At 46.5% G+C, this 27,570-nt stretch overlaps 1 protein-coding gene across 10 annotated transcripts; it reads left to right on the top strand.

The window, feature by feature from the left end:
* Positions 1-6,552: 6,552 nt before the first annotated feature.
* Positions 6,553-17,005, top strand: Dyrk3 (dual specificity tyrosine phosphorylation regulated kinase 3). Of its 10 annotated transcripts, none has more exon segments than NM_001430049.1 (4): positions 6,553-6,747; positions 7,498-7,625; positions 8,475-8,586; positions 15,204-17,005. In NM_001430049.1, coding segments are annotated over 2 exon segments (1,656 nt in total). In that variant the 5' UTR covers positions 6,553-6,747; positions 7,498-7,625; positions 8,475-8,502; the 3' UTR covers positions 16,776-17,005.
* The last annotated feature ends 10,565 nt before the right edge of the window (positions 17,006-27,570 follow it).

Here is a 27,570-nt window from a genome sequence, read left to right as displayed (position 1 = left end):
CAAAGGGTGGAAGCCATCATGTGCACGTTAGGAATTGAACCTGGATTAAAGGTGTGTGCTAGGTCTGAGTCACACCACAGCTAGAAACTGGCTTTTCCAGTAAACAACACAATGGTTCACAGTATGATCAAATAGCCTGCAACGTTTCCTCCCTTTTCATCCAAATAAAAAGGAAAGATTTTTTTTTTAAACTCTATCACAGTAAAACTATCTACAATAATGACGTTATTTCTGCCAACCTTTCTACAGTGTCCAACTTGATTGTATTTGGCAGTCTTAGGATTGAGTATTTTGGGGTTTAAAAAAGTTCTGTGTTCACGTCAGACTCTATGAGCCCAGCAGTTTGAATTTCCTGAGCAGTCGGTAGTCTAAAACTGATCTTTGGGTGGTGTGGCAATTCTGGCTAGGTAGAACACAGCAGTCAGCTCTGTTTGCACAGAACCTAGCAGCAGAAGTATGGAGCAGTTTTTCCCAGTGGTTAGCATCACCACACCAAGGTGGATATGTTGTTGCAGGGCCCCGCCATCTTCTCGGAGACTCAAAGGTTACTGTTAGGAATGGTAGAAAACTTAGACGTTTTAAATGCCTTATTCAGCAGCTCTCAGAAAGGTTTGAGAATCCCAATCTACTAAGTACATCTGAGGTACCCAAACTTTGTTCCTAGTCGCCTGCTTCAGATTCAGACCTGAAAACATTCACACGAACCAGATGAAGCTTATTTCGAGAATTAGTTGGTATTCTGTATGACTGCTAATATCACAAAAGAAAGCTTATGCGTGCATAATGACCTTTTAGATTTTGAAACAATATTTATACATTAGGAATAGTTTTAAAGAGTCAAATGAAAACCAAAAGACTATGAGATTAGTGGCGATAGAATAGTCTCTTATTTTCTGTTTTTGTTTTTTCTCCTGTGTCCCTTACCAGGGCCTGAGACATGAGACAGAGATTTTTGATTTTCCTTTAGGAAGCACGCTTGGGTTTAGAGACAGAGAAAGCCATGCTCCAAGTCCAAAGCCAGCTTTAATTTTTAGTTGAATTGGGACCACATAAAGATTATTTGCCTTTATGATAGAAAGCGGCAGAGACAAGGTGGAGGTAATACCACTGGGCCAGCTGCCCCTCTTTCTTTGGACGTTTTCTTCACTATCCTTCCCTTTTCTTGAGATGTTTCACTTGTTTTTTCAAACACAAAAACAAAAAACAAACAAATGAAAATTACTTCTAGGAATACCAGGCCTACTAGGAAAAAAAAAGCCACCATTTCTAAGAATGCTGGGCCTACAGTCCTTTTTCAAATGTTTACCACAATGAAAACATCTGGCACTTTGACTTTCCATAAAACTTACTTCTATCAGAGTACCATCATAAACATGAGATCCAATATCAGCCATATTTCTGATCCATTTGTGTAATGGTGCTGACCTTGCCTTTAAAGGTCTAATCACCCCTTTACATTCTGAATTAGCATTTTCAAAAGCCAAAGATTCGATTGTATTTTTTTTTTTTACTTAATCTATTTACAGCTGAAGTAAACCATTGCAAACTCAATAAAGGCTTCTTTTGGACCTTGCATAATTTTAGAAAATTACTCAGAAATTTTCCCCAATTCTTTAACCTTGTCCCAAGCATTTAAAGCTGCTATATGACATAGTGCCAAGGTGTGATCATCAGATTCAAGCTGTCTTTGTAATGCAGCCCATTGGCCTTCACTAGCATCTGATTCTGGGTAACAGTAACACTCCAGCCCTGTTTTGTTGTTCTTTGGCTCTAGCTTTCTATTTCCCATGTTTGACATTGTAACTGAAGACCAGACTGGCTTCCCATGATGCTGTTGCCAAATCTTCTTAGTCTTGGGGAATAATTTTGTTCTGAGCTGCCCAAGAACTTAACATCTGTTTCACATAGGGTGAATGCAAACCACAGGAAATGATCTCTTCCTTAAATATTGTCCTAGTTAGGGTTTCTGTTGCTATGAAGAGACACCATGACCAAGGCAATTCTTATAAAGGACAACATTTAATTGGTGCTAGCTTACAGTTTGAGAGGTTCAGTTCATTATCGTCATGGCAGGAAACACGAAAACTGTGAAGTGACGTCTCAGTCAGGTGAAAACCTTGCAAACAAAGGTAAGTCTCAGCAATGCTCTCCACTATGTCACAGTACCCCTAAGAATCACAAGGGCATTGCTCACACAGGGCTCCCAAGAATTGCAGGTCATGCCCTCAGAGGTCGCCCTCAGCAGCCTCAGAAGCACAAAGAAGAGAAAGGCTTACTTTGAAGAGGTTTGCATGCATGGCTTTGTCTACTGTAAAAGCAAATGAGACTCACAGAAGAACTGCAATGTCTTTTAATTATATTGTTAAAATATAACCAATTTGTAACAAAAAGTACAAAGACAGTAGAAAAATTGAAAACAAACAGAACTTTAGATTTCCAAACCTCTATAAAAAGAAACATTTAAAAAAAACCTGAAATATTCATCTGCTAGCAAAAGTTATCTTTCATTTGAAAAGGAAGTGTGATTCAGAGGACAGAAACCTCAGAACCCAGAGAACTGAGCCAAAAGTAACCATCCACAGCCTTTAGCATTAATGAAGGAGCTGGCCCTGCTGGGTTTCATGTAAACACTGACCAGTGGCAAATGTGTACATCCATTTCCTCCCACCTAGGGATATCGTGTCTGTTCAATTATATATGTTAGCATTTTCATCAAGAACTGTACCCAAGGGATAGCAAGATGGCTCAGCAGCTAAAAGCACTTTCCACACAAACAAGCCTTATAGTCTGAGCTCAATGCCCAGAACCCAAGGTGGGAAGAAAGAACTGAATTCCATAGTTATCTTCTGGTCTCCACACTGATGCTCAGATATGCCCACACTCATACACACACACACACACACACACACACACACACACACACACACACAAACATACACCCCAAACACAAATTCCACACATACACACTCTCACACTCAGCACATACCACACACACACACACAAACATACACCCCAAACACAAACACACATACCACACATACACACTCTCACACTCAGTACATACTACACACCACACATGCACAAACACACACACACTCAAATACACACACACAGCACACACACACACACACACCACACACCATAAGCACAAACACACACCACACACGCAAACATACACACCAAACATAAAACACATGCCACACATACACTCTCACACACACAGCACACACCACACACATACCACACACACAAACATATACCACACACAAACACACATACCACACATACCATACACACCAAACACAAATACACATACTATACATAGTCACACACACACACCACACACATACCACACATATCACACACACCATACGTACCACACATATATACTCTTACACACACCACACACGACACACAAACATACACAACACACACACACAAATATATACCACACACATACACACACATGCACACACACACACATACACACACATGCACACACACACACACATACTACACACATGCACACACGCGTTTTAGGCCCTTTAGGGCTGTAGATAGCACACAAACAATGTGAAAAGAGGTAGCAGAAACTTTTGGGAAAGGGGTTTGAGACTAATAAGGACAACCTTACAGACTTAGGAGATACAAGACCGGGCTCACAATGCAGGAAACATCAAGACTCACTCAAGACTGTGTTTCTCAGGTTGTAAATGAATGGTTTACTTTAAACGTGCATTTCAGTTCTGTGGTGTGTGGAACATCATATACATCATGGAATATTTCACTACAAAGAAATTCATAGCAACAAACCGATTTCAAACAGAACCCCACCCTCCCATAGCTGCTTTGTCAAAAAAAAAAAAATTACAGCTGAGTGATTGCAGGGGAAATTTCATGTCCCTCTGAAAGTGCTGTGGTCGTATTCTGAATGTCCTCTTGTTTCATTTGTTTTCTGATACTGCAATTCTAAACCAGAGCCTCCTGCGTACTATGCAGACATTGCAGTACTGACCAATATTCCAGGTCTCCGGAATTTTTTTCCCCTAAGATCTTGGGATAATTGCATTTAAAACACTTATTGCAGGCTCTTCGGTATTCCTGTACACTAGAACTGGCTTCCAAAGGCAGGCAGGCATCTCAGACCATTTGGCTAGTTTGTGGGATTCTTGTTTTATATTTTCAGAGAGAGATAATGCTGATTTTCAACCACTCTTCATTTATTTAAGAATATATTGGTCTGGAGAGATGGCTCAGTGGTCAAGAGCACTGACTGCTCTCCTAGAGGTCCTGAGTTCAATTCCCAGCAACTACATGGTGGCTCACAACCATCTGTAATGAGATCTGATGCCCTCTTCTGGTGTGTCTGAAGACAGCTACAGTGTACTCATATAAATCTAAAAGTATGTTTATTATTCAGTGACTTCATAAAATATCATTAGAAAAGAATTTTAGATTTATCTTATGCTTCTGAGTGTATGTCAGCACACCACATGTGTGCCTGCTACTGCTAGATGTCAGAAGAGGGCATTGAACTCCCTACAACTAGAGCTAGAGCTCGTGAACTGTCATGTGCATGTTAGGAGTCAAGCCCAGGTTCTCTGCAGGAGCTGCTGAGGCTCATGACCACGGAGCCATCTCTCCAGCCTCTATCAAATATATATATATCTGGGGCTGGAGAGATGGCTCAGTGGTTAGGAGCACTGACTGCTCTTCCAGAGGTCCTGAGTTCAAATCCCAGCAACCACATGGTGGCTCACAACCATCTGTAATGGGATCTGATGCCCTCTTCTGGTGTGTCTGAAGACAGCTACAGTGTACTCACATACATGAAAAATAAATAAATAAATATTTAAAATATATATATATATATGATCGTATCCAACCAAAGTCCCTCCTCTCACTCCTCACTTCCTCAAAACTTTGTCTTCCCACTGGCATGTGCCCCCTTTTACTTACTTAATATAACATTTATCAAATATATTTTGCATATGGTTCAAGAGATCACATGTTTACAGAAACCGTGTTTTCTTTGCATTGTTTCAATTTCTGTACATTTGATGCTGAAGAGATGTTGAAGTACATTTAAATGAGGCTTCTCAAGGGCTGGGGGGCACAGGGCAATTGCTTAATGAGGGTGTGGTCATTGTTACAAAACAGGGGTTCTTTGAAGAAATACTGAAAAGTACTTAGGTCACCAAGGTCAGAAACTCATGAGGTCCAGTACCCTCAAGGAGTTCTCCCTCCCTTACCTTGGAAATAACCGACTAAAGACAAAGGCAGCCTCTGTATCCACTCCCCAACACCCCTAGAGGCAAGAAGCAGAACAGAGATGTGTTAGCTTGGCTCTGGATGAAGCGTGTATTAAAGACCGAAGGGAAGACTTGCAGTGATTGGCAGTGAGGTAATTAAACAAGCTCAGGCAAGTCCCATTCAACCCTTTCCGGTAGTAAAGTAGTCTGAGGTATTCTTCTCTTACTTGTCCAAAGAGCAGGCTGGTTGAGAGAGTTTTGTAATCTTGGAGCTGGGAGGTGCCTTTTGTTGCTGCGGAACTCTTTCTTCAAAGAGAGTCAGAGAGCCCGATTTAAAAACAGAACAAAACAAACAAAAACCCTAGGAAAGCAAGATTGCACTGGTTGTGATGTAGGCAAGACAGAAAGAAAAAGCTATTTAGAAATTTCTAAAAGGTTATCATTGAAGAAAACGTCTTTACTTATATCACAGGCTAAGGCAACACTGAATAGAAGAAAGTAAAGTGTCCCAAATGGACAGATTCTTAGCTGTAAAGAGGGTGTGGATCTTCTGAGATGAGAGTGGAAACCGTGACTTTTACAAATCCAAAAGAGGGCCTCGATTGGACATTTGAAGATTCATGAATTATGCTCTTTGAAATAATTTCCAGTGTGCACCAGGTGGCGTGCTCGTCCGATGCGTGAAAGAACCTTTGGTTTTTCTGAAGGATCCAATGGGCTCATCTTACGTGTATGAGTTTATGTCTGTGCACCACATGTGTGCCTGCTACTCTCGGAAGTCAGAACAGGGCGTTGAACGCCCTGGAACTAGAATTATGAATGGTGGTGAACTGCCATGAGTGTGTTGGGAATCAGATCCGTTCTTGCAGAGGAGTTTTGCATCCTTAGGAAATCTGGTGGGTACCAAGCTCAACATCACAACCACCACCTCTTCTGTGGCTTAACAGCCTTTCTTTTCACTTCCATTTTAACTGTCGAAATGGACTTAACATACGGTACTTTCCAGCAAGAGTGAGGCTCGCTTTCACACATTAAAGATGCGTAGAGCTCTCCAAGCGGCCTGCTGAGCAGGAAGGCTGTGCGGCTGAAGCGCCCATGGCTGGTTTCACTGCTAGGTGAGTACTAAGAAGCACAGGTTCTGGAGCCTGTTTCCTCTTCAGCTAAGAGGACCAGCAAACACACTACCCTAAACAGCACGCCCCTCGCTCCGCCTCCAGCCTGCTCCCTCCGCAGCAGCATTACGCAGGCGCGGCACAGCGTGCGCGGTTGCTAGGCGACGCGGCTGCACCCGCGCGGTCTCCCTGCGGACCGCGCGAGCCCATCTCAGAGCCGCGGCTTGTAGTGAAGCCTGCAGGTGCGGGGCTAGAGGCGACCCACCGGGCCAACCGCCGCCTCTGTGCCCGCGGGGCGAGCTCGCGATGGGAGGCGCAGCCCGCGAGCGCGGGAGGAAGGACGCGGCGCTGCCGGGGGCCGGGCTCCCGCCGCAGCAGCGGAGGTAACGGCGCCCGGGTAGGAGCGGGAGGACTCCTTGCGGGTCTGGGCTGCCTGTCCATCAGGGCGGTGAGCGGGAAGGGAGGGGAAGGGCGGGCGGGACGGCGCGGCCTCGGGAGAGCCGGGGCTGGGACCTGTGCGCAAGACCTGTGAACCGCGCCCTGTTGCTCCGAGAGTCTGCGGAGCCCGCCCTGCCCCTGGGGTGGAAGAGCAGAGACCCAGGACCTTGTTCCCTAAATGCCGCCTGGCTTTGTGGGACCCCCGCATCCGGCCCTGGCTAAGGGAACCCAATCGGGTCGTTCGCCTCTGGCTGTTGCTCTGCAGATGCGGTGCTGGTCCCTGTGTGTTTCCTCGTGCTATATGGCAGAGGCCGGTCCGGTCCGGAAAATTGCCTTCTGTTATCAAAACACGCTGTCTGAACGTCAAAAAAATTTTTTTCTTTTTAGAAGACATTTTAATTTCTTGTGGGTTTTTTTAAAAGCCCTCTTTTATTCCTTTAACACTTCTGTTAAACTCCAGAAGTAATTTTATAAGACAGATCTCCAAAGTGACTGGAATAATTAAAGATATTTTTTAAAGACAATGAAAAATGTTACCTAGTCATGGTTGTGTTCGTAGTATATCATCTGAGATGACAACGTGAGCCGGTGACGCGTGTGACCGGGAAGTACGTAGTCTTGGGGAGCAGATAAAATGCATTATTCAAGGTCATCTTGTGGCTTTAGTAAGTCCTGACCCTTGTGTGCCTTCGCAGTGGAGGACCCACAGTGTTAAAAACAGACGCGTTCTGTACTCCTTTGGCATTTTAAACATCCCATATACCAGGAAATGAAGTGGAAACAGGAGAGAGATTCTGAACATTTTGTAACTTAAAGCACCCTGGTAGGTTCCTCTTGGCTGCCTTTTTTCACTAGTTAGGTTAGCTGTAAGTGGGTGCATAAAATAATAAAGAGAGGTCAGTCTGTTCCTTGCTAGTCTGAGTAGTTCTTTTTCTTCCCATACCTGTGAGCCTGTTCAGCGGGGGAAGGCAGCACAGCTGGGTGCTGAGACTGGAATTCAGGACTCGGACTCGGATTCTAAAACAGACTCCTCCATCAAGTTTATTTCTTTCTGCGTTTAGGTTTACTATTCAGATTAGTCTTCATTTTTAAGTAATATTAATTGGTGGTCTCATTTTTTTTTGAACAACATTCAGAAAGTAAGATTTGTTGTAACTATTTTGATTACTTATTATTTGTTAGTTAGAGACGGGTCTCTTTATTATGTAGTTCTGGCTGTCCTGGAACTCACTCTGTAGACTAGGCTGACCTCAAACTTAGAGATCCACCTGCCTCTGCCTCCTGAGTGAGGGGGTTAGAGGAGTGTGCCACCGCACCAGCCTGTTGTAACTATTTTAAAATTTGAATCTAGAAATATTTTCCTTTAAGAAGAAAAGGGAAACGTGTTGGTACAGAGGTGGAGCAGGATGTGGAGTAGTGTGAGTCTGAGGCCAGTCTGGTCTACATCACAAGTTTTAGAACAACCAGGGCTACGTAAGAAACCCTGTCTCAGAAAAAAATTAATTTTTAAAATGAAAGAGAAAGACTGGGATTCTTGTCTTCCACTGCTCAACACGCAGCTTGTTTTTGTGCAGTGTCAGAAAGGGTAAGAAACAGGGCCTGGGGTGTTTTGAAAATGCAAGCTCATTTTGTTTATTTACTGACCGGTTTTATCTGCAACCCGTTCTCCTAGGTTGGGGGATGGTGTCTATGATACCTTCATGATGATAGATGAAACCAAGTGCCCACCCTATACAAACACACTTTGCAATCCCTCTGAAGCACCTGTCTCCAGAAGGCTAAATGTAAGTAAGTAAACGATCCTTGAGGAAGAAAAAATGCTAGTTAATGTTCAGGCGTGGATCTGTATCGATGGCAACACAGACTTCCCTTTGTTGTTTTGGCGTTGGTTTCTTTTGGCTTTGGGGGGAGTTTATTTTGTTTTTTAAAACAATTATTGTTGGGATTTGGTTCAGTGGTAGAGCGGTTGCCTAGCAAGCACAAGGCCCTGCGTTCGGTCCCCAACTCTGAAAAAAAAAAGAAAAACAAAACAAAACAATTATTGTTTTGACACAGCGTCTCAGTATGTAGTCCTGGCTGGCCTGGATCTCTGTGTAGACCATGCTGGATTCAAAGTCAGAGAGGTGCCTGCCTCTGTCTCCAGAGTGCTGGGATTAAATGGGTATGTTACCATACCCTGCTGGCTTCGATTTTGATTTCTCCTGATTTGGGGAAAATAGTTCCTGTGGTTTGAGTTTAGCTTTTGGGAACAGTTTGGATTTGAAATGCACCCTTTCCTTACTCCTTCTATTGGGGTAGGTGTGGCACTTGGGGAGGTACTCTTTTTTAGGTAATGTTTCTTTTTGATAGCAGATGACATACATAGAGTATTACAAAGGCTTCTTTTAACCGAAGTCACAAGGAAAATAACGTCAGAATTCACAATCAGTTCAGTTTTTCCCCTGTAGACCTGGCAGATCAGTATGTGAAAGACAGCTTTAAAAAAAAAAAAAAAGGGACTGGAGAGATGGCTCAGTGGCTAAGAGCACTGACTACTCTTCCAGAGGTCCTGAGTTCAAATCCCAGCAACCACATGGTGGCTCACAACCATCTGTAATGGGATCTGATGCCCTCATCTGGTGTGTCTGAACAGCTACAGTGTACTTATAATATGTAATAAATAAATCTTTTTAAAAAAAAACCCTCTTAAATTGTTTAAACAATAAGCCTGGGTTCACACCCCCCTACCTCCCCAGACAGGGTTTCTCTGTGTAGCCCTGGGTGTCTTGGAGCTCACTCAGAGTGCTGGGGTCAAAGGCTGCACCACCACCTTTTGTCCAGCTTGGGTTTTGACTCATTCAGATCCTTTATGAACTCCAGACCCTTAGCTTTCCACACTGTTTTGTTTAAGGTAATAATGAAATGAATTCACAGTCCACAGGCATATGCAGAGTAGTGGAGCAGGGTTTGGATACATTCCAAGGCAAGGAGCCTGGGTCTGTGACTTGAAAATATGCTACAATGTGTCATCTGATGAAGCATCTGACTTCCTGAGCCAACTGCCTTGTACTTTTCCTGTGGTTCCTCTTACAATCTACATTTGTTGCTTTGTTCCTTTCTTCGTTTACTCTGGAATTTTACTTTAAAAGTAGTACATTTTATTTGTGCATGTTTTGTGCAGGTGTGTGTGTGTGTGTGTGTGTGTGACCAGACTTAGCGGCAAGCATCTGTATCTGAGGAGCCCTCTTGTTAGCTTGTAATTGTTTCTAGCTCTCCCCTAGGTTTTACCACTCACAGGGAGGCTAATAATACGACATGCTTAGTCTAAATATGTTTGGAAGTGTGGTCACCCTATTTTTAATCTCTTTTGGCGTCCAGTGGGGGTTCTTTCCATCCCTTCGAGTTTATTTCTGTGGTCTCTAAACACCTCAGAAAAATCCAGAGCCATCCCTGTGGTGACCATCCTATTCCCTGGCTCCCTGCTGTCAGTCATCGAAACACTGCATTGAAAACCTCCTGCATTTGGGCATCGGGCACAAACCTCATTTAACGTTAGGTCAGAGTCGATCCATGTTGATCTCTATCCTATAGGTCTCTCAAATTGTACTTCAGGATCAAGTGAATTTCTCACTGCATGTTGTTTAGAGTGACCATTACAGGGAAGCCCTAAGGTTTTAGATTCTAATCCAACATGCCATTGCAAGGTCTTTTTTTTTTTAAACCCCTTTATCCACTCTTACTGTGTGTATGATGTAGATGTATGCTCTTTTGTCTTACTCTTTGGGGGTGGGGTCTCTCCGTCAAGAGCTCTCACACATGACCAGCCTTGCTACACAGTTTGCACAGCTGCTTGCTCTGGTTTTGCCTTCTGAAACTGGAATGAGGGTCAGGCTGTCTCCCCACCCAGTGCAAACGCGCTAGCCTCTGCCCTCTCTCCTCAGCCTCTGTTATTCGCAAACTCGACTGCAATGGTACTCTTTGACCCTGTGGGGGCACTTACAATCTCTAATGCTATGGCTCCGTTCGGAGTACCCATCAGTCTTGGCACAGTCGGCCTCATCACCTCAGCACTTCACAGGGTCCTTTCGCACGCTGAGCTAAGCTGTCAGTCATCACTCTAAAGGCTTTCACTGGACTAAATTCTTTGTCCCAGAGATTTGAGGTCAGAGGCTGGTAGGAGGTAGGAGTTTTTGTTTGGGTGGTCTTAGGTGGGGATTGAACCCAGGACCTCATGCACGGTAGACAGACTGAGGCACATCCTCTCCTCCCAAGGGTAGGTTTTTATATCTGGATTAGGAAATTACTCATTCTGAATTTTCCAGCAGGATTTTTTTTTTTTTTTTAGGGCTCAACTAATATAGCACATTTTATTTAAAACCCAATATGCTTTCCACATTAATGGTACACATGAAGCATTCTTAAGAAATAAAACATAACTCTTGCGTGATCTGTCTCTTGTACATAATTACGTGGTTAACTTGATACTGTATACATGACTCTTGTTGGTTTCTGTTTGTTTTGTTGTTGTTTGAGACAGGGTTTTGATGTGTAGCCCTGGCTCTCCTGGAACTCGCTCTATAGACCAGGCTGGCCTCTGACTCAGAGATCTGCCTGCCTCTGCTTCCAGATGCTAGGATTAAAGGTGTGCATCACCGGCACCTGGTTTATATACCTTTCTAATTATCACGATTATAGTCATAGGCTAGAAATATATATAGCATTTTATAACTACTAACATTTTATATATGAATACTGGTGTCTAATCTAAGGGTTTCTGTGTCTGTGAACAGACACCGTGACCAAGGCAAGCGTTGTGAAGGACAGCATTTCATTGGGGCTGGCTTACAGGTTCAGAGGTCCAGTCCATCATCATCGAGGCAGCACACACTGCAGCATGTAGACAGTCACTGCTATGTAGCTGAGAGTTCTGCATCTGGATTGACAGGCAGCAGGAAGAGTGACACTGGACCTGGCTTGAGGGCCCACCCCCAGTGACACACTTCCTCCAACAAGGCCACACCTAACAGCGCCACTCCCTTTGGGCCTATGGGGGCCATTTTCATTCAAACCACCACAGCTGTAGATTGAGGGAAAAGGGAAAGAGTGTTTTATTATTGGCACAGAAGACTTGGTATATAGTCGATTCTTATAAGGATTTGAGATTTATAAGAAAGGGAAACATGGCAAGGAAAGATTCTTTTGTGTGGCAAAAACCCTTATTGGGATTTCCCCAGTTTGCTGGAGATCTGAGCTGTGATAATCTACAGTGGAACACGTCTGCGCCATCCACTGCCCTGTAAGCCACACTTCAGGAAGGGGCAGGGTGAGGGAAGGCCAGCAGGCACAGGTGAGGGAGAGGACGAAATGAGGTTGGCATCTACAGAAGAACTGGGGGGCAGAGACAGGACAGCCCTGGTTACGTTTCTAGGGACTTTATGAAACCTGGACATGCCCTGTGAAATTCTGGGAAGTGCCAAGGACTTAATTTGCAGAGAGTGCAGATAAGGTCTTGACGGAAAGAAAAGCCAGGAGTCAGGAGAGTCCTGGCGTCATTCTTAGTTCTGTTAGAGTGATTCTATGGAAATTAGACCTCTGTTAAATACTTGTTCTTCGTGATGTACTGTGCCTGAGACCCTCTCTTTATCACACACGGGAAGTGAAGGCCTTCAGAGTCAATGCAGCCTTTACCAGGCAGAGAAGTTTCCAGGGGCAGGCACAGGAGCACAGATAACGTCCCACCAGCCCGATGATAACCCTTGAGAGGCGTTCCTTTGCATTAAAGCAGTGGTTTTATGATTAAGCTTGAATATCTCTAGAAAGGTAACATTAAACTGAACAGCAAGCAGAAGGCAGCCTTTATGTAAAGGGAGGAATGGGGTTAGGTGTTTTCCATGCAAAAACTTACTACTGGGCCCTTCTTTGGCCAGATACTTGGCTGATATTTAGTAGAAAGAGCTTTAATATGGATGGAGTCACCACAACAGGAAGAGAAAATCCATGGGGGTTGGGGGGGGAGGAAAAGGGAGAGAGAATACAGGAGCACGAGTGGGCCACATTTTGAGAACTTCACATAGCGGTAGCCAGCGTTTTTGCATAAGTTTTATAGTTTGTGATAGCCTGTTTTGAATATGGACTCCCACGACTGCTGCAAGTAAGTGTTGTCCACATTTTACACAGGAAGAAACAAAAGTTATGCAAAGTTCCAGGTCATAGAGCTTTGAGTAGTACTGCCCTTCTGACTTGGTATATCTGAACAGTGCATTCCAAAGAGTTTAGCAGTAAATGTTTAGTTATATTAAAATTAGATAGTGATTTAAGGAGAAATGACCAAGTTGCATACAGATACTCTTTTTTGGTACATAAATCTAACTAAAACCAAGCCATTGTTCTTTGCCCAGCTCAGCCTTATAGGTAGGTTAAAGTTCTTAAGAGTACCTGGTTTTTAGTACCGAGCCACATAGTGAACAGTAGGTATTCTGTCGTACTGGATAGACAGATGGAAGGAAGGAGGGAACTCATCTCTGATCTGTCTGACTGTCTTTCCTTTGTGTGGCCCTGGCTGTCCTGGAACTCACTCTGTAGACCAGGTTGGCCTTAAACTTTAAGAGATCTGCTCGTCTGCCTGCCTCTGCCTCCTGAGTGCTGGGGTTAAAGGTGTGCACCACCAATGCCCCGCTACATTCCTACTTTCCATTTCTAAAGATGAGCTGGCTCTGTGGGTAAACGCTCTTCCCAGCACGCCTGAGTCCAGCCCCTGGGAAATGTACGGTCGAGGGAGAGAACTGGAAAGCTGTTCTCTGGCCTCCACATGTGCGTCAGGGCACTTGCCCTCCGCCCTTCAAGAAATAATAAGAATCATAACAGTATGAGACTAGTATGATGCTACAGAGAGAAGACTGAAATTGGGTCTTGAAGGCATATTGGATGAGTGGATGGTGGATGGGGCGGGGAGGGGACTAAAGAGGTCTTCTGTCTTAGTCAGGGTTTCCATCACTGTGAAGAGACCATGACCAAGGCAACTCTCGAAAAGGACATTCAGTGGGGCTGACTTACAGTTTCAGAGGTTCAGTCCATTATCATCAGGGCAGGAAGCATGGCAGTGTCCAGGCGGGCATGGTGCTAGAAGAGTTGAGAGTTCTACTTTCAAAGGAAGCCAGGAGAAGACTGTCTCCAGGCAGCTAGGAGGAGACTCTCAAAGCCCACCCCAACAGTTTCCCTAACAAGGCCACACCTACTCTAACAAGGCCACACCTCCTAATAGTGGGGGTGGGGATGGGGGAGACAAGCCAAGCATATTCAAAAAACCATCACAGGCTCTCAGTTCAAAGAATTAAGAGAAGGAATGTAGCTTACTGAAGGGCAGTAAAGAGTGACCCTGGCTAGAACAAAGCTGGCCACATGTAAGAGCTGTGGTGGATGTGTTCAAGGGATCGAAGGATTGATGAAAGGCATCTCCAGAGACTGTTGCTTCTTTTTTTTTTTCCTATTTGGGACTTTGCTTTTTCCTCTCTCTCCCCCTCCCTCCCTCCCTCCCTCCCTCTCTCTCCCCTTTTCCCCCTTCCTCTTCTTTTTCTCTTTCTGTTTATCTCTTCTGTGAATGTATGTATGTATGTATGTATGTATGTATGTATGCATGCATGTATGTGACTGTGGTATACTGTGTGGTGTAAGCATATGTGCATATGTATATGTGCACGCCTATGAATTCATGAGTATCTTAGCTAAGGTTTTATTACTGTGAAAAGACACTGACCAAGGCAACTCTTACAAAGAAAAACATTTAGGTAGGGCTGGTTTACAGGTTCAGAGGTTCAGTCCATTACGGGAAACCGGCAGACGTGATGCTAGAGAAGGAGCCGAGAGTTTCTACATCTTGATCCAAGGGGAGCAGAAGGGGACAGGGTACCACACTGATATAACTTGAGCATAGGAGGCCTCAAAGCCTGCCCCCCCACTGTGACACACTTCCTTCAGCAAGGCCACACCTCCTAATAGTGCCCCTCCCTATGGGCCAAGCATTCAAACCCATGAGACTGTAGGGTATGTTCCTCTTGAACCCCATATGGCTGTGTGCATTTCCGAAGCCAGAGGAGACCATCACCTGTCCTGCTCTAATGTTCTCCTCCATATTCCTTTGAGACAGAGTCTGTCAGTAAATCTGGCGCTAGTCTGACTGTCTGTCTCTGTACCCCATAGCCCTGGGCCTCCAGGCACATGGGTAGCTTTTCACATAGGTACTAGGACCTAAACTTACTGTGTTCTCATTCTTACCACTGAGCCATCTCTCCAGTCCCTTGCTTGGGTTTTTTAACTTTAAAATAAGCATACCAATGTGTGTGGTTGTCGCTTGTTCAGGGAGAAGGCCCCTTCCCCGTCCTCCTGTCTCTCGTCCATTAACCGTGTTCACTCTCTTCTCGAACAGATTACCACTGAGCCATTCACGAGAGGCCACACTCAGCACTTCGTGAGTGGGGGTGTGATGAAGGTGGAGCAACTGTTTCAAGAATTTGGCAGCAGAAGAACCAGTACTCTCCAGTCCGATGGCGTCAGCAACTCCGAAAAGTCCTCTCCTGCTTCTCAGGGGAAGAGTTCAGACAGCCTGGGTACAGTGAAGTGCAGCCTCTCATCCAGACCATCTAAGGTGCTCCCGCTGACTCCTGAGCAAGCTCTGAAGCAGTACAAGCACCACCTCACCGCCTACGAGAAGCTGGAGATCATCAGCTACCCAGAAATCTACTTCGTGGGCCCGAATGCCAAGAAGCGGCAAGGAGTTATTGGTGGTCCCAATAACGGGGGGTACGACGATGCGGACGGGGCCTATATCCACGTGCCTCGAGACCATCTGGCTTACCGCTATGAGGTGCTGAAAATTATTGGCAAGGGGAGTTTTGGACAGGTAGCCCGGGTCTACGATCACAAACTCCGACAGTACGTGGCCCTGAAAATGGTGCGCAACGAGAAGCGCTTTCACCGCCAGGCAGCCGAGGAGATCCGGATTCTGGAGCATCTTAAAAAGCAAGACAAAACTGGGAGCATGAATGTCATCCACATGTTAGAAAGCTTCACCTTCCGGAACCACGTGTGCATGGCCTTTGAGTTGCTAAGCATAGACCTGTACGAGCTCATTAAAAAAAACAAGTTTCAGGGCTTCAGCGTCCAGTTGGTCCGGAAGTTCGCCCAGTCCATCCTGCAGTCCTTGGACGCCCTTCACAAAAATAAGATCATTCACTGTGATCTGAAGCCTGAGAACATTCTCCTGAAGCATCACGGACGGAGCGCGACCAAGGTCATTGACTTCGGGTCCAGCTGTTTTGAGTATCAGAAACTTTACACGTACATCCAGTCCCGTTTCTACAGAGCCCCGGAAATCATCTTGGGGTGCCGCTACAGCACGCCAATTGACATATGGAGTTTTGGTTGCATCCTCGCAGAACTTTTGACAGGACAGCCCCTGTTCCCAGGAGAGGATGAAGGAGACCAGTTGGCCTGCATGATGGAGTTGCTAGGAATGCCACCACAGAAACTTCTGGAGCAATCCAAACGTGCCAAGTACTTTATTAACTCCAAAGGCTTGCCTCGATACTGCTCCGTAACTACCCAGACGGACGGGAGGGTTGTGCTTCTCGGGGGCCGCTCACGCAGGGGTAAAAAGCGAGGCCCACCAGGCAGCAAAGACTGGGCAGCCGCGCTGAAGGGGTGCGATGACTACTTGTTCATAGAGTTTCTGAAAAGGTGCCTTCAGTGGGACCCCTCTGCCCGCCTCACCCCAGCTCAAGCATTAAGACATCCTTGGATTAGCAAGTCTGCACCCAGGCCCCTCACCACGGACAAGGTGTCAGGGAAACGGGTAGTTAATCCTACAAATGCTTTCCAGGGACTGGGCTCCAAGCTGCCTCCAGTCGTTGGAATCGCCAGTAAGCTTAAAGCTAACCTAATGTCGGAAACCAGTGGTAGTATACCTCTGTGCAGTGTATTGCCAAAGCTGATCAGCTAATGGACCACTCAGACTCATACATACGTATTTTTAATTACCTTACAGACATGCAAATGGAAAAAAAAATAATTGAAGCCCATTCACCGATGGATATGTTTTTGTTAGACTTTTTTTTTTTTAACAAGGCAGAACATTTTTATATGACTATAAACAAATGCTTCAAGGGCTAATGTCTAACCAGCTTGTATTGGCCATCTGGAGTATACATTAAATGACTTTTTAATAGGTCAGTGCATCGTCCTCATTCCCTTTGGAGGTTCTTCAACCCACGTATTACCCTCTTGGTTTAAATCTCTCTCAAGATAGAAGATACTTTTATGTTTCTAGCTTTTTTTATTTTATGTACATTGGTGGTTCGCATGAATGCCTGTGTTTAGGGTGTCAGATCCTGGAGTTAGACAGTTGTCATCTGCCATGTGGGTGCTGGGAATTGAACCTATGTCTTCTGGAAGGGCATTCAGAGATCTTAACCACTGAGCCATCTCTCTAGCTGCTAGATAGTAGATACTCTAAAAACATAAGCTGTTTCTCTCTTCGTCTCCCTTAGCATCTACTGTGGAGGGTATTGGGGTGTGGGAGGCATGGACGGAAGGCAGAGCTGGAAGTCTTTACCCCAGCAAACAGTTCTGGGGGGCTCATTCTAGGTGGGAAGACTCGCAGAAGAATACAGGTAGCTGTTTGTCACCTGGGGAGCTGTCGCCATGGTTCAGTTTTTAGTTCTCTGGTTTCCATGTTTAGTTCATAATATTTTATGGTTTCGTTTTTTATTATTTGGCCTCCGATTTATAGCCTGGGTACTCAGTGGTTCACAGATCTTAAGACTTTACCAAATAACACTGTGGTTAATTCTCTGCTTTCATAATTCCCCCCAAAGGCCAGCGTGTTAAAGGCCCACTCCCCAGCACTGTGGGGACATACTGGGGTCTCCTAAGTCATGGGCCTCAGTGTTGGATGTTGGGCTGTTCATTGTGAATGTGTTTTAAAGAGGACGGTGGAGCCCTGGTCTCATTCTCTTTTTTTTTTTTTTAAGAAGATTTATCTATTTATTTATGTATATAAGTACACTGTTGCTGTCTTCAGACACCAGAAGAGGGCATCAGATCCCATTACAGGTGGTTGTGAGCCACCATGTGGTTGCTGGGAATCGAACTCAGGACCTCTGGAAGAGCAGTCAGTGCTCTTAACCGCTGAGCCGTCTCTCCAGCCCTCATTCTCTTAACTGCTGGCCCATCATGTGAATGGCTTTGCGCCATCAAACACTCCACTGTGATGTGATACCACAGGCCTAGGCCAACAGAATGAACCCTCTGAACATAATAAAGCTTCCACATATAAACTCATTACCGTGGGTATTTGTTAACAGAAATAAAGAGTTAACCCATACTGATTTTAAAGCCAACTCATGCTCCTTTCTTGGGCCAACTCAAAAGAAGCCAACTTTATGTCATAAATGACCCAGGGCATCAAAGGTAGACTCAGCATGAAAAGCACAGTCCCTTCCTTAGTCATCAGTGGCCAGACCACTACCTGCATTGTCTCGGACTCCAGACTTTATGTAAGTGATTACCGTAAGGTAACCTCCCAGCAAATTAAATGCCACTTGCACCTCCGTGTTCCACACTTTCACTCTGAACACCCCACCCTTCCCTGGACTCCTAGTGAACCCCCATTATAAGAAGAAAAACATCTGAGAGTCCAGAAATACAATCCTACATTTTCCCTAGTCTTCAGTGGCCTTCCTTTCTCTATAAGGACTAAAAGTTAAAACAACAAAAGCTAGCAGTGCCTGGGGCTGCTACTGCGGGTCTCAGTGGAATGGTGTAGAGCGCCGGGAGCTAAGTAACCCACAGCACCTGCTTTTGTTTTAGTTTTTCCATCTCACCTTTGTTCATAGCCCTTGGGCACAGACGTGGCCGACTGCTGCGGGCACCATGAAAGTTGGTCTCAACCTGTGGGTCTCAACCCTTTTGTGATTCAAGCGACTCTTGCAGGGGTCTCATATCAGATATAACAGTAGCAAAATTACAGTTACGAAATAGCATCATTTTGTGGTTGGGGATTACCTCAATATGAGGAACTGTATTTAAGGGTCACAGCACTTAGGAAGGTTGATAGACACTGTCTCAGATGGAATTATCATTGTATTGCCATGTGACAAAGTTCAATTTTTCCTCTTCCCAGCACTAAGGCCAGAGGCAGAACGCTCAGACCCGCTATGGCCACTTGAAGTTTTTGTCCTTTGGGTGTTAGATGACTCAAACTTTAATCCTGGCTTAGAAAAGACAATCCCTCGGATAGCACAAGGCCCTGGGTTCGGTCCCCAGCTCCAGAAAAAAAAAAAAAAAAGACAATCCCACAGCTCCTGGTAACTCCTACTAGATTCTCTGACTTACAGAAGAAACTCGGTCCCCCATGTTATCTACACAGAGCACACGTTAAGGTGGTTTTGCCTTTCCCTATCAGTGTGGAAGGCCTGCTCTCCCAAGCAGACAGTTGAAAGGGTCACTAAGTGACATATTCGTTTTTGTTGTTTGTTTGCATGAGCAATCCTTGCCAGCCAGCACAGAGTCCGAACTTTAGAAGGGAAACCATGGTGGAGGCTGTCACAAGTTTTTCCTGCTGGACAGACCGAAGTGTGGACCTGAGCTCATTGAAACTGGGCTAAGTGGAAGGTTGTAAACGGCCCATGCTTTTACAAAAGCTATAGAAAGCTCAGAAAAGGTGAATGGATAAATTTCTGTCTAAACTTGGCAGCCGGAGCATGACGCACAGCACAGTCATTCCCATTGGCCAGCCTACCTCCTGCAGTGACTCAGGTTTGGGGAAAGTAGGCTGTTCTTAAAAACATAGAACTGGCTGTACTAATCAATCTGAGGTGCTCTGCAGGTGTTTTTTAGAAGCTCTTGCTCTGCCCTCTCAGCAGGGAGGGACTTAGGTTGCCGCTGGATAGCTCTCTGGCAATCTCTGTTACACAGCCGTTTCAGTGGAACACATCAAGTTGGCTGCCTTGGGGGCTCTCTAAACTGAGGAGAACCAATTCCATCCCCAAATTGTTACCAACATCCTAAAAGAGTTCAGTCAGAATTTTTGTTTCATTGTTTCTGACATACTTTTTTTTTTCTTTCCACGTGGAGAATTAGCTGATTCACCCAGTGCTTGATGATCTGTTTTGACTGCACTCTCTGATACGCTGTCAGGATTTCTCTGCAGCACGCATGTCAGCCTGAGGTGGCCTGGGTGTCCCAGTCACAGACAGACTGTATACAGTCCTCTTCCTCCAGGACTGGGCTCGCTTCTCCTCACTTCAGATACACGGTCTGCTGCTGTCTTCTTCAAGGAACGGGGTGATCCGATAAGAGCCAAGTGAAGACACTTTGTTTTGGTAGGCATAGTTAGCTTGGTAATAACGAGAAGGAAAACACAAAGCCTGGTGCAGCAGGCCTTTAATCTCACCCCTCAGGAGTCCAGAGGCAGGCGGATCTCTGAGGGTGAGGCCAGCCTGCCCTACAGAGTGAGTTCCAGGGCTACACAGTGAAACCCTGTCTACAAACAAACTAAACAAGAGACAACAAAGACAAGGGTAGACTATAGTTTGCAGGGTGGGGGTGGGACACGCCTCTGAATTCCAGCGCTCAAGAGGCAGGGGTAGGAGGATCTCTGAGTTGGAGCTTAACCACTGTGCCACCAGCCCCCTTAACTGTTCTGCATCGGTTATCCGATACCATTAACAAAAAAGGTAGGAAGGTGGCAGTGTTCTGCAGTGCCCCCCCACCCCGGAAATAAAGGTAAGTGCACAGCCCTTTCAAGCAGGTAGACTGGCCAGGTCGTGTCTTCTTTTCCTCAGCTTCCCCAGAAAACTTTGCAGATGGCTCTATCTCATGGTGTACACAGAGCAAACACAGACAGACAAGAGAAGCCTGGGTTTGTTTAAGAACAGATAAAGAGCCAGAGATATAGCAAGCCAAGAAGAGCTTCGCCTTACCAGTGATCTGCCTCCTACTTTTCAAAAATACTTCCCAAATCCTCATTTCAACCCACCCCCTCTTGAGAACCCTACACTTCCCGGAACCCAGGAGTTTTAATGGTCTTAGACCTGATTAGAGGCAACCCTTTTTCAGTGTCTACTGAATTGCATCTACTAATATCAGTGGTAAAAATTTTCCATCACAGTCAACTCATCCTCCAAGGCTTAAAAGCTCGGTGGTCCCTGAGATCCAACCACCCAGGCTCCACCTCTGAGATAAGTCAGAGCAAGAATAGATCATCTGGAGCAAGGGTTCTCAACCTGGGTTCGAATCCTCTTGGGGTAGGAGACCCTTTCACAGGGGACTCCTAAGACAATCTGCATATCAGATACTTAACCACTGCAGTTCTCGGCCTTCCTAACGGTCCGACCCTTTAATACAGCTCCTCACGTTGTGACCTCCAACCATAAAACTGTTTTCATTGCTACTTCATAACTGCGATTTTGCTGTTGTTCTGGATCACAACGTGAATAGCCGATATGAACGATACCAGATACGCAACCCCACAGAGGCACTGAGACCCACAGATTGAGGACCCCTGGTCTGGAGGAAAGTGTTATAGCTTCTTACAGGTCACTCACTGCTAAGCCCAGCCTTCCTGAGTGGAGGAGACTTAGGAATAAGTTCACTCCCTGCACCTCCATGCAGATAGAACACGGAGAAAGCAGAGCCATAAGGGAGGCCGAATGGCGATCTGTGACACTTCGCCTCTGATGTAATTCAGTTTGAGTCACTTTGTGGTCATTTTCTTCCATTGTTCATTTGACCCTGCTGAGTGCGTCTGGGAAATGCTACCCGGAGGCGGTGACTCATCCTTGCCTCCATCCAGGTGTTCTTGTTTTTCATTTGATGGAGTGGTGGTGGTTGTTTTATATAAAAATGACTTGCTTTGAGAATTTTCCAGCACCTCATAATTGTTTCAAAGCCCACACAGCACAGACGTACTCTCAAGTGTCCTATGGGGCTGGGGAGGTGCGGTGGTGTGGAAAACCAGCCATGCTGGATTACTGGGGCAGTGTCAGGTACAGCCTCTCTAGCATGGAAACAGGAACAGTGTTAGTGGATAACTGGTTCTTTGGGGATCCCCCAACGTCAGTTGATTTGGAACCACCACGTAGCCTAAGCTTAGTTTGCATTTGAAGGCCTGACAAAAAGCTTCCAGAAAGCAGTTTGTTTGAGGCCCTGGCACTGATTTTTAAAGCCTTGAACAAATGACAGGAAGTGGAATCTGTATCAGGGGTCTGCAAGCAGTTCACCCTCGGCCTGCTTTTTCTGGGCTGGTTCTGAGCCACACTGTAGTCCTGGCAGTAGGAGCTAATTAAGAGATGAGCTGAGAGATTGCTATCCCCTGCCTTTGAATTGTCCCTTGGCTTTCTTCCTTATCAGAGCCTGGCCCAGCTGGATGTGGGGCTGCTGCTGAAAGTGAGAGAAATTGGCCCATGGCTTCAATCTCAGCATTCTGTCTGAGTTTGAGGTCAGTCTGGTCTACAGGGTGAGCTCCAGGACAGCCAGAGCTGCACAGAGAAACCCTGCCTCAGGGAAAAAAAAAAAAAAAAAAAAAACAACATCCAAAGAAAACAAAAACTTACCCCATGGCTCCCATGGCTACCTTCTAAATGTGTGTGTGTGTGTGTGTGTGTGTGTGTGTGTGTGTGTGTGTGTGAGAGAGAGAGAGAGAGAGAGAGAGAGAGAGAGAGAGGGAGGTAGGTGCGCACACACGCATGCATTCCGGTGCTTGCACACAGGGCAAGCAGTCACGTGGCACAGGCGTTTTTTACTTCTTTGTCTATCTAGGAAGGACAATGTTAGTCCAGGGGCAACTGCAGTGAGACCACACTGAGGACTGCCCTTGACCTTTTGACTGCATGAGCCTAGGTGTCGCTTGCCCTTGCACTGCAGGGGCCACCCAGCTCTGCTCTTATATGTTGGCTACTGATGAGCACAGAGAGGACACCCAGTTGGGGCACGGCAGAGAATTCTCATCCATTCCTAGGTCAGAACACTGGGCCCAAGTCAAGTCGCTTCTCTTCCTTCTGAAGCAGGTCCATTGTGGCCTCTGCTGACGGAGCCATCTTTCAACAGTGACTTGGGACACTGCGGGTGAAGTTTACTTATGTTCCACCCTGTCAGACGAGACAGGTGAATGTATGAGGCTGGTTCAGAAACCGCAGCCCTGAGATCTTTCCCTGTGGGTATGAGCAGGTGCCGACTCCTGGGTCCGAGTCTAATCCCTTCTCATTAAACTCTCTCCTCACATAAGAGGCCATTTTTTCTCTTTGGGAGCCAAAGAAACCATCAGCTATAGATATCAGAGAGATGCTTAGGCATGTTACTTTGGGAGAAGAAGACGACATCAGCGTTGTTTGGGGACCAAGAAGAACAGACTGGTCACAGGTGCTTCCTTTCCATCCGCTGCAGCCAGCCAGGGGCTTCCAGGACAGGCCCTCCTCCTTCAGGGATAACTGTCACTCACTCCACCCCCTCAGCCTTTTCCCAGCCTTACCTGGTCTGAGGCATCTGTATTTCTAAGATGGTAATTCTTCTGTTCTTCCTTTATTCCTGTCCTTCCGTTCCACCTTAAAGAGGATGGAGGGGAGGTAAAGACCAGTAAAAGCCGGTAAAAGCCAGGTGACAGTTGGGGCACACAAAGAAGAGATTCTTCAGACCAAAGTCAGGAGTTGCAGGAGTGCTTGGGCTCTGGGAGGGCTCCCCGACCCCAACCTCTCTCCCTGTACTTTTCCAGGGCTCGCTCTCCAGGGGGTTAGCCCCACTACTGTCTCTTTTTTTTTTTTTTTCCCCTAGAGCTTTTGGTGTGTGAGACACAGCACTGGGTCTATTCAAGCGTGATGTAGCCCAGCGAAACAGGTAAATGAGACGCAATGCCGTATGGTCATAGACATAGGCTAGGTGCCCTCCCCCACCTCAGATAAAGGTCAAGGGGCTTGGTGGGAATGGAGGTCGCTGTAACTGTCCATGGCCATTTATTTGTAATTTGTTCCCCTTGTTCCTACTTCTTTGGACCCCCACATCCTACAAGTCACTTAGCGTCTGCAATGCTTCATGCTTTGGAGGTGAAAAAAAAATGATGCACTGGACTAGGGAGATGGCTCAGCCTGGAAAGGTGCCTGCTCCCAAACCTGGTGACTGGAATTAGATCATTGCGGCCCACACAGGAGAAGACTGACTCGACTCCACATGTGTTCAGTAGGACGTGTGCCATGACACACACACCCTGCATACACAGGCAAAGAAACCACAACACTTAAATATATTTACATATATTTAATGTGACCTATATATAAAATGATTCTCTCCGGTCATGGCGGCACACCTGTAATCCTAGAGGCAGGCCGATCTCTGTACATTCAAGGCCAGCTCGGTCTACAGAGTGAGCGCCTGGACAGCCAGGGCTACATAGACCCTTTCTCAAGATAAACGAACGAAAGGGTGCTTTTTCCAACTTAAAAAAAAAAAAAATAAGATAGACTCCCTGAGGCTTGCTCCCCTCCCTGAAGGGTTTTGTCCCCCGCTCTCTCGGTTCCCCGGAGCTGGGGGCCGAACCCAGGGCCTTGTGCTTGCTAGGCAAGCGCTCTACCACTGAGCTAAATCCCCAACCCTGTCCCCCGCTCTCTTAACGGTCCTCTTTCCATACTTAGCTCCCAAAATAGTTTTATTTCTACACACTGGGTTAAGAAAGGGGCCAAGGGTGAGGCTAGAAAGTTGAGCAGTGCCAGCTGAGGCTTCAGTGGGGAGAGAAAGCCCGCCCTTCCACTTGGTGTGACCAGAGGCCAACAGGACATGATGGTGCTGACGGGCCATGAGGCCAGCTCTGTGGGAGGAGGCTGGTTAAAGAAAGCTCTGAACCTCCCAGCTCAGATGCCTCTTCTAGCATGAGAAGCCTCACAAGTGAGGGTGCGGCCCCTTCTTTATCCAGTGGAGGGGTCAAGAAGTAGAAGAAAGAGCAATTCAGGCCAGGGAGGGAGCTTTGAACCAGACGAAGCCTGGCACCGAGAGACGGCGCTAACATGAGTGAAGGCAACGAGGACCAAGTGTGGCAACTTAGGCAACTTAAAAGCTCCATGACCAAATCTTAGTTTGGCCAACGCAGTTGTTTTCTTCTTTTTTTTTTTTTTCCGGGGCTGGGGACTGAACCCAGGGCCTTGCGCTTGCTAGGCAAGCGCTCTACCACTGAGCTAAATCCCCAACCCCCGCAGTTGTTTTTGTAATACCAACGCGCTCGCGCTCGCACTACGTTGTCCTACCTTCGCTCTCAATACCTGCCTCCCCTCCCGACCTGCTCAGAATGTCAGAACCTATCTTCAGCAACATGAACACTCCCGACTTCCCTGGTGCCATCTGGGCCTCGGGATGGTGTTCACTTCATTTCTGGGCCTCTGGTTTCTGTCTACCTCTTTAGGGAATCTAGGACAGCACACCGTGAGAGGCTCCCGGGAGGTGTTTCCTCTAGAGCCAGTCTTTGTACTGAAGACCCAGAACTAGGTTAAATAATTTCAAAAGCTGAAGCCCTTGCCCAGGTTCACTGAGCTTCTCAGGAAGGAGCCCTGCAAACAGAAGCCCACTGATGGCTTCTGGCAAGGGCAACGCATCTCAGGAATGCCGTGCGTGCGTGCGTGCGTGCGTGTGTGCGTGTGTGCGTGGTGCGTGCGTGAGTGCGTGCGAGCGTGGGTGCGTGCGTGCTGTGGGTTGGATGGATGGGGGCTGGAGATCTAGGAGAGACAGAGAAGTTCTGTCTACAGGGTGACGGGTCTTGCAGAATAGGAGGTAGAACAGGGGACAGTGCTGCAGTAGATTCAATGAGCCAGGCTGTCACAGAGGCCAAGCATGAAAAGGCAGGGCCCATTGTCCAGTTCCTTACCAGAAGGCTGAGTTTTTCAAGATAGACTGGGCCTTTCCACCACCTTTCCCACCCCAAAATCCAAACAAAACAAGTGTAACAGTCAAATCCTTATTTCTAAGGCTAGGGACAAACGCCTGTTTTCTTGGGTTGGAGAGTTAAGAGATAAGTGGAGGTCTGGGGCATAGGCAGGCTGAGGCGCCCAAGGTCCTAGATTATGATTCGTAAACGTGTCAGAAGCAAGGGAAGCCCCGTGGCCAATATGGAGCAGGTTATCTGAGAGCCTGTGAAATGGAGCTGGGATGGAGTGTGGAAGATGGCCGGCAGATTCGGGGCCCAATCTCCTAACAAGGAGCAGCTCAGAGACTACAAAATGTGGACTGGGGCTCAGGAAACCCTTAAGAGATCGTGAAGGGGCTGGAGACGTGACAGCTGTTCAGAGCCCTTGCTGCTCTTAGAGGGGAACAGAGTTCTCCCCCTGGCACCCATGCTGGCATCCACACTGGGTGGCTCGCAGTGGTTTGTAGCCACAGGGGTCTGACTCCCTCTTCTGGCCTCCTCTGGCACTGACACACAAATGCACGCACCCGTGAGTGTGCCCTTTGTGCACTGTGTGTCCGCGTCCGCAGATACACACACATAGATAGAAAGAAAACCAACCTTAAAAAAAGGCACCACGATGCGCCCAAGGGCGCGTAAGAAAGGGAGAGAGTTTGTTAGAATCCTAAAGAGCCCTGGCTGTGGGTGAGGATGTAGGAGAGGGCTGTCCACCTGACAAAGCGTCAGGCTGGCGGAGGGCGCAGGCTCTGCAGCCTTTGGGCTGTGTGAGGAACCAGAAGAATAAAGAGCCTGACTTCAGCCTTGAGCAAATAATCTTATTTTCACGCTTCCCACTGGCCAAACCTAATTGGAGTCCAGAGGTCCAGCGTGTGTGTGTGTGTGTGTGTGTGTGGTTGGTGCAATCTCGAAAGGCTAAACTCAAGTGTGGAGCACAGTGGGGACAGGTGCTCAGGTCGTTTGGTGGGATGGAAGACTGACATTTGACTTTGGAGCAGATCGTGGAAGGGTGGGGGGGTAGGTAGATCCAGAAAGGCAAGCAACACACACAGCACAGTCTCTATGACCTCCAGGAGACATTTTGTCAGCATCAATAAATACCTTTAAAGAAAGATTTATGTAGCTGAGTGTTTTGTCTGCATGCATATATGTGTACTGTGTGCATACCTGATGCCCACAGTGCTAGACCTACCTGGACACTGTATCATCTTGAACAGGACAGTTGTGAGCTAGCATGTGGGTCCTGGGAGTCTCAACTCAGGTCTTCTGCAAGAGTATCAGGTATTCTGACCTGCTGAGACATCTCTCTCCAATCCCCAATATACACAGCTTTGGTCCATTCAATTTTCCAGTACTGCACTGTCCACTGAGCCTTTCTTTTCTTCTCATCAGTTTGCCCACTTGCCAGTTTTTCCTGCTGCTTTGTCAGAGTTACAGCTCTCTCTCTCCCAGATTCCCAGACAGCTTGTTCTCACTCTACAGTAAGGATTCACTGGATATGTAAGCCTGAAAAGTTCAGCTCTCTGGGCACACTGAACACACCTCCTGCGTAACAAGTCCTTATCCCACGTAGGCATAGAAGTCGGATGTGTTTGATAAGGTCTAATGTTAGTCTGAGCAAACATTTAGAAAAACACAGTGGCAAGAGTGACTCATGGCCTCAGGCAGGTGACTGCTGGGTAGTGCCCTTAATGAGAAGGATTTGTCATGCACGGAAGGGAATTCCTGGCACACAACTTGAAAAGTGAGGGAACAGCAAAATTTAAAAAGTTCCAGGGCTGCAGAGAAGGCTCGGGGTTTAAGACAGTGTACTGCTCTTGCGAGGACTTGACTTAAATTCCTCGTGTCAGCCAGCTTA

The sequence above is a fragment of the Rattus norvegicus genome, chromosome 13, assembly GCF_021556685.1.
Source record: "Rattus norvegicus strain SHRSP/BbbUtx chromosome 13, alternate assembly SHRSP_T2T, whole genome shotgun sequence".
Taxonomy (NCBI): Eukaryota; Metazoa; Chordata; class Mammalia; order Rodentia; family Muridae; genus Rattus; species Rattus norvegicus.
The sequence above is the reverse complement of the archived record's forward strand: the minus strand, read 5'-3'. Positions and strand labels throughout refer to the sequence as shown.

Coding starts and splice junctions, on each gene's coding strand:
- Dyrk3 (XM_087580707.1), top strand. CDS start 15,261: ATGAAGGTGGAGCAACTGTTTCAAGAATTTGGCAGCAGAAGAACCAGT.